General features: G+C 37.6%; 1 protein-coding gene across 1 annotated transcript in view; it reads right to left on the bottom strand.

Moving 5' to 3' along the window:
* Positions 1 to 19931, bottom strand: part of Stpg2 (sperm tail PG-rich repeat containing 2) — a 380862-nt gene that overhangs the window by 280461 nt on the left and 80470 nt on the right. The window contains exons 8-10 of the mRNA XM_005357433.3: positions 19736 to 19892; positions 16384 to 16544; positions 11880 to 11972 (exon numbers count right to left, since the gene is read on the bottom strand). Of these exons, the coding sequence (XP_005357490.2) occupies positions 11880 to 11972; positions 16384 to 16544; positions 19736 to 19892 (411 nt within the window). The remainder of the gene's footprint in view (positions 1 to 11879; positions 11973 to 16383; positions 16545 to 19735; positions 19893 to 19931) is intronic.

Below are 19931 nucleotides of genomic sequence, written 5' to 3'. Positions count from 1 at the left end.
CATTGTTTGTAATAGCCAGAACCTGGAAACAACCTAGATGCCCTTCAATGGAAGAATGGATGAAGAAAGTATAGGATATATACATATTAGAGTGTTACTCAGCAGTAAAAAACAAGGACTTCTTGAATTTTGCATACAAATGGGTGGAAATAGAAAACACTATCCTGAGTGAGGTAAGCCAGACCCAAAAAGAGGAATATGGGATGTACTCACTCATATTTGGTTTCTAGCCATAAAGAAAGGACATTGAGCCTATAGTTAGTGATCCTAGAGAAGCTAAATAAGGAGAACCAAAAGAAAAACATATAGGCCTCCTCCTGAATATTAACCTTCATCAGGCGATGAAAGGAGACGGAGACCCACGTTGGAGCACAGGACAGAAATCTCAAGGTCCAAGTCAGAAGCAGAAGGAGAGAGAGCACCAGCAAGGAACTCAGGTCGCAAGGGGTGAACCCACACGCAGACAATGGGGATGTTCTATTGGGAACTCGCCAAGGCCAGCTGGCCTGGGTCTGAAAAGGCCTGGGATGAGGCCGGACTCGCTGAACATAGCGGACAATGAGGACTACTAAGAACTCAAGAACAATGGCAATGAGTCTCTGATCCTACTGCACGTAATGGCTTTGTGGGAGCCTAGGCAGCTTGGATGCTCACCTTACTAGAAATGGATGCAGGTGGGGGTTCCTTGGACTTCCCACAGGGCAGGGAACCCTTATTGCTCTTCGGGCTGAGGAGGGAGGGGGACTTGATTGGGGGAGGTGGAGGGAAATGGGAGGCGGTGGCAGGGAAGAGACAGAAATCTTTAATAAATAAATAAATTAAAAAAATATTCTCGGTACAAAATTCAAAGTGATGTATATGTTAACTAGCTTGGTTTTACTACTTTCCTACTATTTGTATACATCAAAGCAACATGCTGTATACCATAGATATACATAGTTTCATCTTATTAACTATACCTTTGTGAAGCTGGGGAAAGAAGGAAAAAGGCATTAATAATGTTCATGTTAAGATAGAACAAAGATTATGTAACAGGAAATTATCCCTAATGCAGTGTTAAGGGGAGGGATGAAGCTGGATGGAGGTACACACCTTTGATCCCAGCACTTAGAAGGCAGAGGCAGGTGGATCTCTATGAGTTTGAGGCCAGCCTGGAATACAGAGCAAGTTCTAGAACAGCCAAGTATACACAGAGAAACTGAGGGGAAAAATGATGAAGAGGCAAGAACTGACAACCAGAAAGCATGCATGGGACTGACCTAAGCCCTCTACATATATGTGACAGTTATGTAACTTGGTCTACTTGTGGGACTTCTAGCAGTGGAAATAAGGGCCATCTCTGACTCTTTCACTGGCTTTTGGGACCCTCTTCTTCATAATGGGTTGCCTTATTCAGACTTAATACAAGGGGAGGTGCCTTGTCTCACTGCAACTTGATACGCCTATGTGGTTGATATTCATGGGAGGCCAGCCCTTTTCTGAAATAAATGGAGGAACGGATGGAGGAGGGTCTGAGGGGAGTTGGGGGAAGGGACTAGAAACAGGAGGGAAGGGAAACTGCAGTTGTGATACAAAATAATAATAATAGTAATAATAGTAATAATTTTTTTAAGGAAGGACGTTGAAGAGGCAATCTAGAAAAATGGATTCACACTGTTAGCCAATGGCAGTCTCGTTCTCTGCAGTGGGTTCTTGATAGAAATGATGAGCTTGGAACACCCCTTCCTGTTCCGTGTTTGCCTCTCATTCTCCTGCCTTCCATGATAAGACGGCACAGTAAGAAAACCCAGGCCAACTGTAAAGCTCTTGGGTTTGTACTTCCTAGTTGACAGAGTTGTAAGAAATAAAGTTCTCTTCTTTGTAAATTACCCATCTTTGGTATTTTGTTATTTATAACAGCAAAAAATGGACTAATTTAGTATTTAAGTCATAATTTGTCATTATAAATTCAAAAACTTGATGTTCAGTTTTTAAATAACAAAATATTTAGATTATCTATGCTATGATTAATTTGCCTAAAAATGGAGAACATGATCATACAGTATTTGTGTCTCCTCATTTTGGAGAGAATTTAAGAATGTTTTTGTAATATAAAGGCTATTATAACCCATGAGGCAAAGCTGCTTGCAATGCCGTGTGAACTGTCATGTTTATGTCAAAAGAGGCTGAGCAGTCAAAAGAAAGAAATATGCCCGACTCTAAAGTGCTGTCTCTCACTTGAAAATTCCAGGATCCACAAGTCGTGTTTCTGTTCTGCTGGATCAACCTGAGGAGCTGGGTGATATCTGCACAGCTGGGCCAGAGCGTCCTCGGTCCCCTTCACAACAGAAGCAGCAGCCCTTCCACAGAGCCACAGTTTTCCAGCATAGTTCTGCTTTATTTTTCTGCCATTTTTCACGCAAGCTTTTTAACAGGAGGACATCTTATTATTTCTGAGGTTTTTTTTTTTGATTCCTCCTTAATTTGCTGGCCTCTGACTTCTTTTTGCCTATAGCATTTTATTTGTCTACCGATCACACTCTAGCTGTAGGAATTGGTTTCCACATTTATTCCCTCTATGCTTAAGCTGATAGCATTTGTTTCTTCATCATTAAAGATAATTTTGAAAAGATAAATGAATTCCTAATGCTCAAATATACTGCGATAAAGTTAATTTCTCATGAATACGTTCATCTTGAATACGGAAATTAGACATTTAAAGTCAACTTCTAAATGTCATGTTTCATTAATCAGGCATTCTTATAAAGAGATTTTAATGGCATTAATACCATCTTATACCAAATAAAAAGATGGCAGATACAGCTATCCTGGCATCAAGGACATTAAAGAGCAAGTCCAAGGTCTGAACTAATCATCCGGAAGTCGTTTTGAACACGCTGTCCTTTTAACTCCCACACCACAGTCTACAAAAAATGACTGGTTAGCATAAGATGTGGGAAACAGACTGGGATGGAAGCCATGAATACAGTATAATTTAAGTCTCTGATACATGTAGAATATATATCACCTTGTTAACTTTAAATTAATGTAACACTTTCATAATAAGGATAGTTTTCATTCTCAAAACACGTGAAAGAGCAAAAAATTTTATCAGCCAAAGAATTAAGCCATAATTATTTCTTCTTAAATTTATTATTTATATATGAGAATTATATAATCTAAATCAAAGTAATTTAAAACTTCAACTTACAACACTAGTGTAGAGTTGGATTATTCTATTCTTTTCACTGTACCAAGTACTGACGGGTGTCCGACAGGAAAGAGGGCATTTAGAATGAGGTCGGTCATTATACCTCTCAGGCTAGTTATCTTCAGTATTACTGCTAAGTTTTGATAAACACGGAAACTACATGGCTGTTGGCTTCTGAAAACTACTTCATGAACTAATGAAGTTACACCATTAAATAAAAACATTACAGAGACTTTAAAATGGATATATAGGACATGTACAAGTACACTGTGATTTTCCCTTCTCGGTATGTCAGAAATAGCATGCCTAATACCCTTTACTTTCCCTATTGTCCTGATGGATTCTGCACCATTTCTTAGGATACAGTAACATAATCAGCAAACCAATGAAGCAGCAAAGCAAATCTTAAAAGGATGCCATAATCTAATAAAAAATGAGTGTGTGTGTGTGTGTGTGTGTGTGTGTGTGTGCGTGTGTGTGTGCGTGTGCATGTATTCATTCCAGTAGAAGACAGGAGGAATCAAGATGACAAGGGCAGCAAACACAGCTTTAGCATAACTCCAACTCCACAGAATAGGTCCACTGAAATCTCTGTCCTTGTACTGTTCCCAGATCCTTATGATCTAGGTCACAGGCCAACATAATTTTATTTTGAGCCCAAGACACCAGCTAACCTGGGACCAATCTTCAGAGGTCTACAAAAGAATTCAGGCTTTCCAAGCTTAAGTAATTCTGTCCGGGTTCCTTTTGGTCCTCAATATCAAGAAATCATCACAGTTTCTGTATTGCCATCTTCATGATTCGTCAGTGTTCTTTGACTTTTCAATTATCCATTGTTTATAATTCTTCAGTTTACATTATATAAAAAAAATGTACGTTTTGTCATCTTGGCTCCCATCATTGTCCATCCTCTATGCTTCTCTGCTTTTCATCACCGGAAATATTTTTTCTCCATATATCCTGCAACTTCCTACTCTCCTTACAGTAACACCCCTAATACTCTGCCATCACAATGGAAAGAGTGTGCCTCAGCAATCCTTCTGTTCCCAAGAGCCACCCTATTGCGTATGAGTATATGCAGTTTCCCCAACAAAGCCTAGCCAGAGTTGAACAGTTCTACAAGTGATTATCAAGTGATTAAACCAGCAAGATACCTTAGCGGGTTTCTTAGTCAGCATTACTATTGCTGTGATGAAACACCATTACCAAAAACAATTTGTGGTGAAAAGGTTTATTTGGCTTACACTTACACATCACTGTTAATTATCAAAGAAAGTCAGGACAGGAACACAAGCAGGACAGGAACCTAGAAGCAGGAGCTGATACAGAGATCTGAGCTGATGCGGAGGCCAGGGAAAGGTGCTGTATACTGGCTTATACCCCATGGCTTTACCAGCCGGCTTTCTTAGAGAACCCATGAGCCCCATTTCTGGGTGACAACATTCTGGGACCTCCCTCATGAATCACTAGTTTAAGAAAATGCTCTACAGGCTTGCGTATAGCCTGATCTTATGGAAGATTTTCTCAACTGGGGCTCCTTCGTCACAGATGGCTAGAGCTGATGTGGGAGTGTCATATATCAATCTGTTGATTTCATTGGATAAGTAATAAACAAACTGCTTGGGCTCATAGCTTAGAACATAGGTGGGTGGAGTAAACAGAACAGAATGCTGGGAGGAAGAGGAAGTGAGCTCAGACTCGACAGCTCTGCTGTCTGGAGCAGAGACGCCATGCTCCCGGCTCCTGGGCGGATGCGGGGATAGCTCTGCTCTCTGAGGCACAGGCGATGAAGCTCCAACCCAGGATGGACGTAGGCTAGAATCTTCCCGGTAAGACCGGTGCTCACAGATTATTAGAGATGGGTTGACCGGGATATCAGAATTAGCCAGTAAGGGCTAGAGCTAAAGGGCCAAGCAGTGTTAAATGAATACAATTTGTGTGTTGTTATTTCGGGGCATGAGCTAGCCAGGCGGCCGGGGTGCCGGGGACGCAGCCCAGCTGCTCATATTACTACATAGAGCTTGTGTCAAGTGGACATAACACTGGCCAGCATCGCTGACCCCTTCTCAGCCTGACACAAACACATCTCTGTTCAGCCACAACCTTTCCTTTCTTGTGCATCCCCAAGATGACACATTAATAAAGACATCACAATACAAAACATTTACAAACTTAAAAGTCCCTTACACATTCAAACACTTTTAAAGTATCAGGTCTGTTTTAAAATGCAAATTCTCTGTAAAACCCCAAAAATCTCTTTATTTACAAAAGTTTTCTCTCAATTGTGAGCTCCTGTAAAATCAAAAATAAATACTTTCTTACTTCAAGAAGAAAGAACCAGAAAATGATCATGATCTGAACAAAGCAAAACAAAACTCCAACAGTGTAAATAATGGATCCACTCACAGTCTTCTGGGCTCCTGCAAAGGGCCTGGGTCTCTTCTCTGCCTCTGCCCACTGCAGCACACACAGCTTGTCTTCTAGGGTCCAGCTAGCTCCACTGCTGCTATCCTTGATGGTCATCCCAAAGCATGAGCATCTTCAAGTAGCTGGGGTCTTCTCCTGCAACTAGGCTGCACTTTCACCTGGAGCCTCTCTTGGGCTCTCTGCCTGTTGCCAAGCCTCAGCTTCTCTGCATGACCCCTTAATCCTGAGCCTTCAACTGCTATTGCTGCATTTTCACCAAAGGCCTCCCCCGGCCTCTCACAGTGCCAAGCCTTAGCTGCTCTCAATGAAACCTTCATGCCTTGTAAAACAGCACCATCTGGGTGACTCTTACACCACCAAGTTTGTTCAGCCTCAGGTGTTTACAGCTTGTATCAAGGTGACATAGAACTCGTCATCACAGTGGGTAAAGATGGTTGCTGCCAAGCCTGAAAATTGCTGTTCAATTCCCAGAGCCCTCATGTGGGAAAGAGAAAAGCAACTCCTAAAAATTGTCTGTGACCTTCACAAGTCTACCATGACATACTCCCCACATACACACACGTAAATAAATATAGGATAAAATGTAAATGTTTTTAAGTGTAGTAAAAATGTTCAAGATCTAACTGAAATAAATTCCAACTTATTTTCATTTTTAAATTTATTGTTATAAATTTTATAAGTTTGATAGTGGTTATCACCAAATGAGCCATGAATTGACCTAGGAAAGTACATTAAACTCTCCCCATAACTTCCCTATTGAATTCATACTCGCTATTTAATTTCCACCTCTCAATAACTAGAGCGAAATTAACCTCAGCAATAAGACTGGGCTCTGACTCTTCTGTGAGTTTCCACCAACTAACAGCAAGCAGGAAGCCCTTACATCCCTAAAACACTCACATTCAAACAGTTCTCACTGTAGAGCACAGAAATCACATTCTTGTGGTATTTATATCTGTCAAAATTAATTTTTAATTCATAGGAAAATACACTGAAATCATCACGGGACTTTTGTCACTAAAGTGTCTCCCTTTTACACCTTAAACTCTGCCTTGGTTTTCTCATTAAAAGATGACCGTGATTACGGTATTCAAACTAGGTAGTATCATCTGGAATGATGTACAGTATGAATTAAACACTAAGTAAGTATTAGCTCTTGTTTATATTAATAAACTCAATTTCATTAAAGTCTGCGGAAGACACGTATTTAATGTTTTGAATAATTCATCTCATTAAATAAATGAAATATAACATATTCTCAGGGGCAATCCTTCTATTATAGAATGAAAACCAGAAGACTCCTGATAAGCAATTGTCCTTTAAATCCTTGAGTGGGTAGGAATCATAGATACATGTGCATTTCCCTCCTAAGACTGAATTAGAGATGAATTAATGAATCCCTTCAGATTTCCCATCAAGGGTGTCTAAGACAACACTTTATCCCAAGGAGATTCCTGAGCCTATAAAATAAAGCTGAAGCTCATGAGCTTGGACAAAAGCCTGGGGTGAAATCAGCCTCGAATCTCCGCTTGCCACTTTCCAGCCACCTGAATGTAGCTTTGGCCTACATGCTCCTTTCATTCTAGCTCTTGAGAGATTTCATGAATATGCTCTTTTTTCATTTTATTCACAATTTTTGTTTTCAGAAAAGGAGTCAGTTGAGATTCGGTGTGTCTGCATACTATTCTAAACGTATATTCAACAACGAGCACAATTTATACTTTTATTTTAAAATATATTCACTTCATAAATAAAATTCAAGGCACACATAGAGTCTAAGCTAAATTACAAAATATGCCTCCTTTTAACAGCAATTGGATCTCAAGGTTGGTCGGTTTGTTTGTTTGTTTTTAACTATGTGGGGTTTTATTTGTTTCTTATCTGCACTCATCATTCCAGGTTAAAATGTTAAAATCAGGTCTAACTGTGGTGGCCCATCAACTGCACTGGGGAATGAGAAATTGGGCACATTCTCTGCCTCTCAACCCACTTTGATTTTGTTATTCTTATTACTAGTAGCTAAGTTCCTATGGCTGCATTACATCTTTAATTCTAATTGAGTCCTCCAACGTAGAACAGGTTTGTTTAGTTGTTACTGTTCTGTATAGACCCAAGTGGTATAACTAGACACAAAGGAAAGTAAACGAAATCTGCCCCCATACTCCTGCTTCTGGACATATATATAATTCACACATGAGCTAAGATATAGCCACATTTAAATTTATTTTCACTTTTCCTCATTTTATGCAGGAAATGCTCCGTTACTTGTCTCTGTGCTCATATAACCCTTCTTTAATTTCCTCTAGCCTCTTTTGTTAATTTTTACCAGATCAGCTCCGTCTCAGGGCACATAAAGGTACTAAACTTACTGTACTTTAGCAAGCTGGAAAATTTTTGCAAGATATTTAATTATACTATGTAAAGATATGTCTCTGTGATTGATTTAATAAAAAGCTAAATAGTCAATAGCTAGGTAGGAGATACAGCAGAAACTTCTGGAGAAAGAGAGAGCTCTGGGAAGAAGAAAGGTCCTGTGGAGCAATCTTTTTTTGTACACTATGAATAGGTATCATTATCATTGGCTAATAAAGAGCTCACTGGCCTACAACTGGGCAGGAAAAGGTTAGGAGGGAAAATAAGAGCAAGAGAGTGCGAGGGAGAGGAAAGGCAGAGTCGGAAGAGCCACTGCCGGCAGGTTGTAAGGAGAAGCTAGATAGGCATGCCGAATTGTGAAAAGGTATCAAGCCATGTGACAAAGCACAGACAAGAAATATGGGTTAATTTAAATGTAGGCGTTGGGTAGTAACAAGCTTGAACTATTGACTGAGCATTTATAATTAATGTTAAGTCTCCAAGTCAGTTATTTGGGAAGCAGACGGACAGGACAGGAATACTTTACCTACAGAAAGGCAGAGTCACCAAAAGGCCACAGAGGGAGCCAGACATGCTCAAAGATAAATAGAGCTATAGATAAATAAGATAAAGAGATAAATAAAGCACATAGATAAACAGAACTGGGTAACTTATAAGAGCTAGTTAGAAACAACCCTAAGCTATAGGTCAGGCTTGCATAATTAACAATAAGTCTTCTTGTCGGTTTTTGTGAGCTGATGGCCCAAATAAAAATCTGGCTACAGAAAATCATATTATTTGCTCTCTTCATTGAAATTTTGAGTGGATGCAAAATTCTATATCTAAAATTATTTCCTTGCACAAATCAGCAGCTGCACCCCTCTGCTTTCTCTGCACTCTGAGCAATTACTAACTGTGCAGCAGCCGCTGTTCCCGGCGTGTTTCCATCTCTCTGTGCATGGTACCTTCCTCTGCGGCAGCTTTAAGGGTATTTTTTTTATTTATGTTTATCTGAAAATGAATGAGACTGTACAAAAAGACCTTAAATTCCATGTTTCTTGGCATTTTTGTGGGATCTTCATATTAAAAACTCATATTTTCACTCACCTTGGGATAACTGTACATTTTTTACAACAAATGGTCCTGTCATCTCTTGTATTCTGTTTTTTCATTACCTAATAACTGCTTTTTATTACACTAAAATGTTTTTATTTTTTGAAACTTCAAGGACTTCACTGAGACTGTATACAAGAAAGAGAAGCATGTCTGTTAGCTGTCTTTACTTGAAACCAAAGTCAGAGGGAGTTTTGTATGTTTATCCAAAATTACTTGAACACTTACAATAATATATCCTGCTGTTTCGTGTGTGTGTGTGTGTGTGTGTGTGTGTGTGTGCAGAGAAAGAGAGAGAAAGAAAATGCTAAATATTTTCATTTTGAAGTCAAAATTACACAATGAATCCCATTGTTTCAGGCATTGAGAGGTTATTTCAAATCTGTTTTGAGTGTAGTAACTGATATCTTTCATTATACATGCATTTATTTTCATAGTATTGTCATTTATAGAAGGGATTTAAAAGCAATGCTTCCTTGACTAAAGAGTGCTTTCCTTTCATTCAGTACTTTACTAGTAAGTGTGTGGCACCTGCAAAGACAACTCTAAGTGGGTGGAAAGGGGGGCCATTATGAGTTCAGTACCCCAGAACCAACAGGATGAAAAAGAGAACTAATTCTCACTAATTGTTCCCTGACCTCCACATCTACTGTTTATACAGATGCATAGATGTATATAACAATTAATGGAAAAGAGGGACATGATTTTGAAAGAGAGAAAGGAGGGGTATATGGAAAGGTTTGAAAGGAGGGACAGGAAGGGATAAATAGTGAAATTATATTAAAATATCAAAAAGTAAAAGAAATTTTTAAAAGATTAGGACCATACTAAAAATAAGTTCCCATCTACAAAGAAAGACAAACAACAACATGAGTGTGATAAGGTAAAAAAAAAAAAAAAAAAAAAAAACCACCTCTTCCCTAAGAGCTCAGCCACAGCATCTTTCTCCACACAGTGAAGCACACATGTGCACTCCTGCAGTGCCCCAGGTACATCACATGTTTGTCCCTGCTGCCTCCAGTATTATGACATAGCTCTAAAGCCATCTGAAACAAAGTCTTCATTCAGTCGCGGATTCCTTTCGGCATGCTTCACTGTGGACCCCGTGTATATATGACAATTAAGCACTGAAGAACTCTCCATGATGCAGAAACGAGCTACTGGGGTGGATCAGTCACTGAACGACTACAAAAAGTCAAACACAGCTCCAGAAGCCACTAGATGGTTCTAAGTGGTCTTTTTTAACAGCACTTTTTGAGAATTTCACACATGAGCACTGCATCTATCTCTCCCAAATCTCTCACTCACTGTTCTCCAACTCCTTCCTCCCATTCCCAAATACATGACCTCCTCTTTGATGAGCATTTTACATGTCTACTATTATGTATATACACGTGCACATGAATATACGACCTGCTGAGTTTGGTAGGCTTTGCTTTTATGTACATGTGTTTAGAGATGATCACTTGGGATTAAACAACCTTTGTGGGAGTTTTTCTCACGGGAGCAACTGATTCTTCCCTCTCTGACTTCCTGCTGTTCTTCACATAGGGATAGGGCCATGTTTTGAAGCCGTAATTACAAAACAATTAAATAGAACCTAGTGTTAATTTTAATCCTATCTCAGATTGTCAATTAATGCATAAAAAATTCACTTCTGGATTTCAACAAATTCCTATGACTTCCAACAATTTCTCAACAACAGTAATTATTGTTGTTCTTGCTTCTTCCTTAACATCATTCACCCTGTTCTTGAACCAGCTCTATTGCCACTAAAAAGATTATAAATTAATATAGCCATCTCTGACTTAGCAGTTTGATCTCAGCAGCACTCTGCCTCAGGTGCTACCTGTATTTTTAAATGCTGGTTGATGATCCCATTTTGCCAACTTGTCACCAATAATATATTTTAAAGATGATCTGCATTCTTCAATATTTGAATGATGCCTTATATACCTACCTTACTGTCTTAGTTTGGAGTGCAATAAAATACTGTGAGCTACAGAAACCTAATTCTCCCAGCTTGGAGGCTGGAAAAAACACTATCAACACAGTCAGATTCAGCAAGTCACATGGCTTCTGTCCCCACAAATGGCAGCTTCTCCTGGGTTTTATGTCCTAGGAGGACCCAGGTGCTCCTGCCCATGTGACTTGATCACTTCCCAGGAAGTCTCATCTAATGCAATGATTTTGGACACTCAGATGTCAGCACATGAATTCAAGCACATACAAACATCCAAATCATCGCAAAATTATTATCTGGCCTAAATTTTTAACTACTTTATTTTGAGAACTTTTTAATAAATTCAATCTGAATGAAATAGTCAACTTCATTTTTCAGTTTAGTTTGCTTAATTTCTTACATTTATCCAGTATAAGTTATTTACAAAATTATCAACTGTCAGAAAAATTCAGATAGAAACAGTTTAAAATGCAAGCTAATAGGACTTAAAGAATAACTGGTGAGTCTTGGATTTCAAAATATAATTAAATTATAAACAAAATGCTTTATGACTTAACTGAGTTGAATCTAAAGTGAACTTTCTATTTCAAATTCAACACATTAAGTTCAATTTTCATGTATGGCCTGTTAATAATGTCTCTGACTCTACAAATCCATGTAACCTGGTCTCTTACAGCAATATGTACTTTTGCTAAATATGGGAATACTAGCTAGTCAAAGATATTAGAGCAGGTTACTGAGGTCCTTAACTAAGTCCCTAGTGTAATTCCTACATTACACAGTCTGCTCCACTTGGAAAGCTGCAGGTAAATTTGATTACAGGCTTCTCCTTACCGTATCTGGCACTACTGGAATTCTTTCTGTTCTTGACAACAAAGCAGCATTTTCGTTAATCAAGTTGGGTAATTCATCAAGAATTCCACCAACCTGTGAATTCAAAATAAAAAAAAGCATGTTAAAACAAAGAGTTAAAAGAGTATGTCACTTACTTTATGTAATTAGCACTAGAAACAATAAACTTTCAATAAATGAAGCTTTGCAATATTATTGCCCCACTAATAGAAGTAGACAAAGATTCAAAATTTAAATTTTACACAGGATATACAAGAAAAAAATAAATTCAATGAGTTAATAAAATGGAAATAGTTTGTTATAAATCCTGTAGTTAAGTATAATGGAGCATCATAAATTATTTAAATACTAAGGGGATGCTACTATGAGATTGTGTCTCCTAGGGATGTCAGAAGCTACACCCATAATGTCTCACCAACATTGCTGCCTAAACATGGGCTGAACAAGGGCAACAGCAACAGACATACTAGTGTGGACATGGGAAAGCCCAGGAGTCCTCAACACTAAGAACTATAAACAACTAAGGAACACTGAGAGCAAGATAAATAGTAGTTTCCACGGAAGAGCACATCAATGGGTTTACAATAACAAATGATCAGCCCTGAAAAAAAACATACAAGTAACATTAAGCAGACTAAGCAGGTTTTATATACATAATTAGTAATTTATATGTATATTCATATATGTATGCATATAGCAACAATTATTGAAAAATGAGACCATGGATCTGAAAGAGAGCAAGTAGGGGTGTATGAGAGAGCTTGGAAGAAGCAACTAATGGTGGAATTATGCAATTTTACTATAATTTCAAAAATTAAAAGTAACAAGCTGAGTGTGGTGATACATGGCTTTAATCCAGCATACAGAAGATAGAGGCAGGTGGATCTCTGTGAGTTTGAGGTTAACCTCATCTACAAAGAAAGTTCCAGGACAGTCAGGACTGTTATACAGAGTAATTTTGTCTTGAAAAACAGGAAAATAAACAAACAAACAAAATAAACATATTAGAATTAATTTTAGCTATATCCAAATATATTTAGATATCAATTACTTTTCAGTATCACAACCGTATAGTGCAATCTCAATAATAAAAAATTAAAATTTATATTTTCAATTATATAGCATTATTTATTAGCACTTTATTATTAACACATAAAACATATTAGCTAAAATTTTACTTAATTATGTGCAGTTCTGAACTAATACAGTTTCTAAGCAAAATGATCAATACTCTTTTAATATGATAATTTCTCACAAGCATTGAAGATGCAAATCAATAAGCTAGAAGAAGCGGGTAATCTACAATTTTAATCTACAATTAATTAATCCCTGTGAAGCACTGCTTCCAATTTAATCTAATTTATTCATCTGGATTCATTTAAACTTTATAAATAGTTGCAACGTTCTATGTTTATACACAAAGGATAACGGTTTATAGCCCCATCTTTATGGACTTCACTGTTTTCACTTCATAATTTAACATCTGTATTTTGTATTTCAGAATTTGACGTATAGTAGATAGGGGTCTGATATATCTATTTCTTTATTCATTTTATGGTTAACATTAATTTACTAAAAAGCTGAACATATCCTTACATGTTATCTCTATAAAATTATCCACTCCTTTAGCCAAAATGCTGAGTTCTAGCAGTAAACCCAATTTTGTGTCAAAATGACAAAAAACTAAAAGTAAAGCGATAAGGGCCCTGAAAAACATGGGACTAGAGGAACATACCTCATGACAATAAAAGTACATGTGATAAACTTAAACCCAATATTACAGAAAATAAGGACAAAGTTAAAATATTTCCACTAAAACTGGGGAAAGTTGGAGGTATCTATTTCCAACAAATATATTACACTGGAGCACTAAGAGTTTCCCAACGTAAATTTAATTTCAGACCAGACAAATACACTAGTAAACTTTATCAGAACTTAGAGAAGAGCTGCTAACAGAAATGCTCCTCAAATCACTCACTAAAAGGAAAATATAAGATTGAGCTTATACACACAAGCGTGAATAGGGGGAAAAGTGCAAGGCAGAAGTACGCTAAGAGATGTTCAGAGTCTGACAAATAATCCAACATACATATGCATCAGGATTCAAGACGTGGGAAAGGACAGGCAGAAGAAATATATGTAGAAGCAACAGACAGGAATTATTTCAAATTGACGCCACACAGCAAGCCAAGATGAAACGGCTTTGCAATTTGGAGACAGATGCACTGAAAGGAAAGTAACACAGTCATATGGAATATGTAAAGGAGAGACACAAAAACATCACAGGAAAAATTCACTTCACAGGAAAAACAATATGGAGAACAACCCACGTCTCACCAGAAGACACATAAACATCACTAAAGTGCTGGAAGTAACCAGCAACCTAAAAATTCACACAGCCCCCAAAATTTCAAGCTTTATACAAAACTGACCTTTAAAGACAACCCAAGCCTACAATAACTCAGCAGCAGCCGACCTATACAAGGAGAAACACAAGGTGTCTATTTTTCAGGAAGACAGAAAAAAGTTCCCAACAGAAACCAGAAAATGCAGAAAGGAGTGAGCCACATGGTAATGGCATACCAGTGAATACAGGCAATGCAAAGTAGTAATATTACAAGAGTTTAAAATATGCAAATTTAGAGTCTGGGATGATGTAGCAAAATGGAGTAAAAATGCTCTAAGTTAGGACTGTTAAAGAAATGATAAGACTAATTATTTTTATTTGGATGACAGTGACCAGAGAATGCCACTAAGCCTCCTATGGGAAGAACAATGGAAACTAAAACTAATGAACTAATAGTACATTTTACACAAAGCATAACAAAACGTTTAAAAAACTGCTAAAATTCATTACAGGTCCCTTAAAATCAGTAAGGTAGATTTAATGTCCTAATTTATAATCATAATTAAAATATGCTTGTATCAAAGTGAACCTTATTAAATACATAAAAAGATATGTAAGAAAAAGATTGAAATGAAGTTTAGAAATACAAAACAATCTGCCAATCAAAAGACTAAAATCCTTTAGAGCAGATATAGTCATGTTAAACTTCTTCATTGAGCAACTCATTAATAAAGTAGTGACTTCAATGGAAAATAAGTTGACAAAACCAGAAAGCTATTGAAGACTGTCAGATACACTGTGTGTGTGTAGGGGGGGTGTGGTTGAGAGAATGAGAAGAAATACAGTAAAATAAAAATGTCTATAAGTTAATTAAATGTAGATATAAGAGTATCCTATTATATTCTGTTTCAAGTTACCAAATATTGTGAGTTTCAAGCACTAACAGAAGACACAGGCTCCTGAGCCAGAGACAAGAGGCTTGCTACCCATCGTGACATGGCGTGGGTTCCAAAGAGCCACCTAACACCTGAGGGACAGCCCTTGATCCCACTGTTAGGAATCTTACAAGTAGACCAAGCTACACAACTGTCACATATATGTAGAGAGCCAGGTCGGTCCCATGCAAGTTCCCTGGTTATTGGTTCAGACTCTGTGAGCTCCTTTGAGCCAACTTTAGCTATTTCTGTGGGGATTTTTAATACCCCTGAGCCCTCTGGGTCCTACAATCTTTCCTCCTCTTCAGCAGAATTCTCTGAGCTCAGCCTAATGTTTGGCTTTGGATCTTTGCATCTATTTCCATCAGTTACTGGAAGAAGGCTCTCTGAGGACAATTGGGGTAGTCACCAATTTATGAGTATATCAAAATATCGTTAGGCATCATTGCATCTGTATCTGATGAAAGCAGATGCAGAGATCCACAGCTAAGCAATCCAGGGCTTAGAGTCCAGTTGAAGAGAGGGAGGAGGGATTATATGAACAAGAGAACAAGATCATGATGGGAAAACCTACAAAGATAGCAGACCCAAGCTAGTGGGAGCTCACCAACTCTAGACTGACAGCTGGGGAACCTGCATGGGACCAAACTAGGCTTTCTGAATGTGGGTGACAGTTCGGTGGCTTGGGCAGTCTGTGGGGCCACTGGCAGTGGGACCTGGATTTATCCACAGCACATGAACTAGCTTTTTGGAGACCATTCCCTATGGAGGAATACCTTGCTCAGCCTCGAATCGGGGGGAGGGGCTTGGTGTTGTCTTAACTCCATATGCAAGACTTTGTTGACTCCCCATGAGAGGCCTCACCCTTTCTGAGAAGTGGATGAGGGATTGGGTGGGGAGCAAGTGGGGAGGGAGTGAAAGAAAGGAGGGTGGGAGAATTGTGGTTGGTATTTAAAATGAAAAAAACTTGCCAGGCGGTGGTGGCGCACGCCTTTAATCCCAGCACTCGGGAGGCAAAGGCAGGCGGATCTCTGTGAGTTCGAGACCAGCCTGGTCTACAAGAGCTAGTTCCAGGACAGGCTCCAAAACCACAGAGAAACCCTGTCTCGAAAAACCCAAAAATAAAATAAAATAAAATAAAATAAAAATAAATAAAATAAATAAAAATGAATCACAAAATAAAAATTTGCCATTAACATATCACCTGATAATCACAAGGTGCTGGACCACTGGAAACTTCTTTCTGATCTGTGATCAATGTTCGAGGGACAGTAGAACCAAATGCAGTTTTCTTTGGTTTCTTCAAGCAGGTATTTTTAACCTTGACAATTACAGTGTTATTTGCAATATCATAAGAACCAGGGCCTAAAATTATGAAGAACATTATATATAAGAATAAGTACACTTTTAAGAACTTTTTTGAATTCAATAACATTAGGTAAATATTTTAAAGAGGGGTTCATATATTTCTAGCCAAATTAAAATGGTATAGATACTTTTTTAAGATATATCAAAATATTATCCTGAACCCTCTTCTTGGGCTGCTGCCAAACTAAGTATTGCAGTAAAATCCAATCAGGCTTTTACTATTCTACACAGTAGCAATAAATCTCACATCTTCATCAACATCAGTGTCAGATTTGGTAAGAAAATTGAAAATTTTTAAAATGAGGAATTAGTTAAAATAGAGCTTTTCCCACATTAAAAAATGTGAAAACCATTACAAAGATTTGGGCCTCTGTATGATAATATGCTAGACAGTTTGAAAATGAAACAATTAAATGAGAGTATATGTAATTTAGTTGGGACTTATAAAATGTCAATTGTAAACATTATCAGCATTATCATTGTTGTTTTATCACTAAAAAAAGTTGGCTAATCTTTTAGTGCTAAGATACAGGCCTTAGAAAAACCTTATAAAATGGAGATATTCAAATCCAAAAAGAGGAATTAAATGGAGAACCAATTTTAGCATTGCATTATAAGAATAGAGAGGAACAATCTAAAGTTTATAAATAATCAATCTTAATATATCCACTGACTTTACAAAAATTGCCAAACGGCAGAGGCTCTGTTAAAACTAACTGAACTCCTGTGTCAATGTTAGATTTAAGGAGATTCGTGGAAGCAATAGCCTCATTTGGCATGCATACACCTTTTGTGAAGCAATGTTAAACTCATGGTCAGTTTGTAATAGAATTATTTATAAAAACTGAATAGAATAGATTAAAGGTGTTTTAGAGCCTGGTCCACAATTATAATGGAGTACCTGAATAAGAGAAGAGGCTAAGATTATTGAGCAATGGAGTAACCTAGAGGTAGCAAAATCTCCCTAGATCAACATCATGAAGAAGGAGATTATGCTACTATAGAAAGGTATATATATATATAACCTGTATATAATGACCATACCAAGGATTTATGCTGTGCAGGCGCTTTGAATGGGAAAGAAAATTGAGTCATTTACTAAAGTATACAGGGCCCAGAGGAAGCCTTTACGGATTTCTTACAAAGATTGACTTCGGCAGTAAATAGAATGATATCAAATTCAAAGCTGGATAAATAATAATTGAATCTCTGGCTTTGAAAATGTTAATTCTCTATTGACCATTAAAGCAAGGTCAGTACCTTTGGAGGAATAGATTCGAGATACAGATAATGTTGAATGTTTTGGCCATAATGATACATGGATAGGAGAGGTGATTTCCAGAGATTTGAGAAATAAAATCACAATGTCAAGTGTTATAATTGCAACACACAAGGTCAGTGTAAAAGGGATTGTAGACAACACCTTCCTAGAAACAATGCTTTTCTAAGAATGATCTATTCAGAATACTCCTCCCTTCTGGATTATGTGGCAGGTGTGCAAATGTGGGCATTAGATTGATGAATGTACTTCAACAAGGAATATTCAAGGAAATCCTTTACCATTGGGAAACTCTGAAAGGGGCCTCATGCAGGCCTTGATGCCAAATTCAGCCCCTATACCAGGGGTTTGAATTTTGCATATTATATACAAATTTTCTAAATTGATACAAATTTGAGATTAATTTTGTTAGCACATACTATACATATATTTCTACTCTTGTTCAAGGTATTGTACCTATACAACTCATTTCACAATGTAATGCAAATTTTTAATCCTTGAAAATTATTATTACCAACTGTTTAGGATAATAAGGAAATGATGATTAGTAGTTAATCACCTATTATAATCAAACTTGTAGTCATATTAGGTATGTTTTCAAGATCAAACAGGGATATGTTTTAATTTAGACTGCTCATCTTCAAATACTTCAGGGATCTACAGAATATGGCATTTAATATGTCTTAATAACAAAGTTTTTTTATGAGAATGAGACAGGTCTGCTCTGGGCAGCACCACTCAACTTCAGAGAAGATAATGGGTATCAAAGAAACTCCACATGGAGTTTACTGTCTTCATGGCAGAAGTAAGCCACTGGACAAGAAAGTGTCCTTGTCTCAACTGCTGACAGTACGTCATCCAAATTAGACAGGTAGGACACAAAAGAGGGTGATTGCCAAACATTTTCAAGACAAGGTGGGACAGACCTTCAAAAATCCTGCTTCATGGAAAAGTTTATCAAATATTCTATGCTTGTAGGCCAAAGATGGATGCCCCATATTTGCAGCGGAAACTTGTGTGACTGTCCAGGCAGTCAGCTATTTTTGTCATTCTCACATCTTTTGGAAGTGACTTGCTCACACCTCCTGCTTACTCAGTATTATTTCCTTCTTGGTTCTCTGAGGGAGTTGAAAACTAGATAAAGTTACAGTTTTCCTTGTTTAACAGACTAAAAAAGAAAAAAGAAATTTACTAAAAATATAGGTATATAAGGTTGAGAGACATTAAAAGATAATTTTGAATTGCTAATACAAATTATAATTGAAAGGGAATAATGTACAACACTCGAATTCACCAAGTAGAATAGATAATAGAATAACTTTCTCTGAATTTTTCAAATGCTAATGGACTAGGCATTGCTAATATATTTATTACCTGTATAAATTGTATAGTTATTATATTTATTATATATAGTTTTTCTTATGTTAGTTACAGCCTTCTTTTTTATTTTAGACAAAAAAGGGGAAATATAGTGGTATATTATTTGTGTTTTAATAAATAAACCTTCCCTGAAGATCAGTGCAAAGCACCTACACTAGTCAGCCATACAGGTGAGGTAGTAGATGCACATGCCTTTAATCCCAGTAATCCCAGCAGGCACACTAGTTAGCTACACAGGTCAGACGGTGGTGGTGTATGCCTTTAATCCCAGCACTAGAGAGGAAGATAAAGCAGGATGAGACAGGTTTCAAGCTCGGACTCAATCTGAGGATTCCTGGAGGCAGGATCGCTCATTTTCTGTCTGAGGTAGAGGTAAGAGCCAGTGGCTGGCTGCTTTGCTTTTCTGATCTTCAGGTTGAACCCCAATATCTGTCTCTGGGTTTTTAATTATTCGTGCTACATATCTACATATCCATCTTGTGAAAAACAAGAAGTTGCATGCAGTTAGAGTGGAAAAGTAACCGCAAACCTGGCATTTCCTGTGCCGTGCAGACCTCTGTGAATCGGGCAGCAGTTTGCCCAAATGGAGACTTGTGTCCTGATCTTTTCTTTGAGCACTTAAAAGCAGTTCGTGTTTCATTATATGTGCCAGGAGCTGGGGTACTGGATTTGATAGACGCAAATCTCTAGGAAAATGAAAGAAGAGGAGGAGGAGGAGGAGGAGG

The sequence above is a fragment of the Microtus ochrogaster genome, chromosome 21 (genome assembly GCF_000317375.1).
Source record: "Microtus ochrogaster isolate Prairie Vole_2 chromosome 21, MicOch1.0, whole genome shotgun sequence".
Classification (NCBI taxonomy): domain Eukaryota; kingdom Metazoa; phylum Chordata; class Mammalia; order Rodentia; family Cricetidae; genus Microtus; species Microtus ochrogaster.
This window is presented reverse-complemented; position numbering and strand designations above follow the sequence as displayed.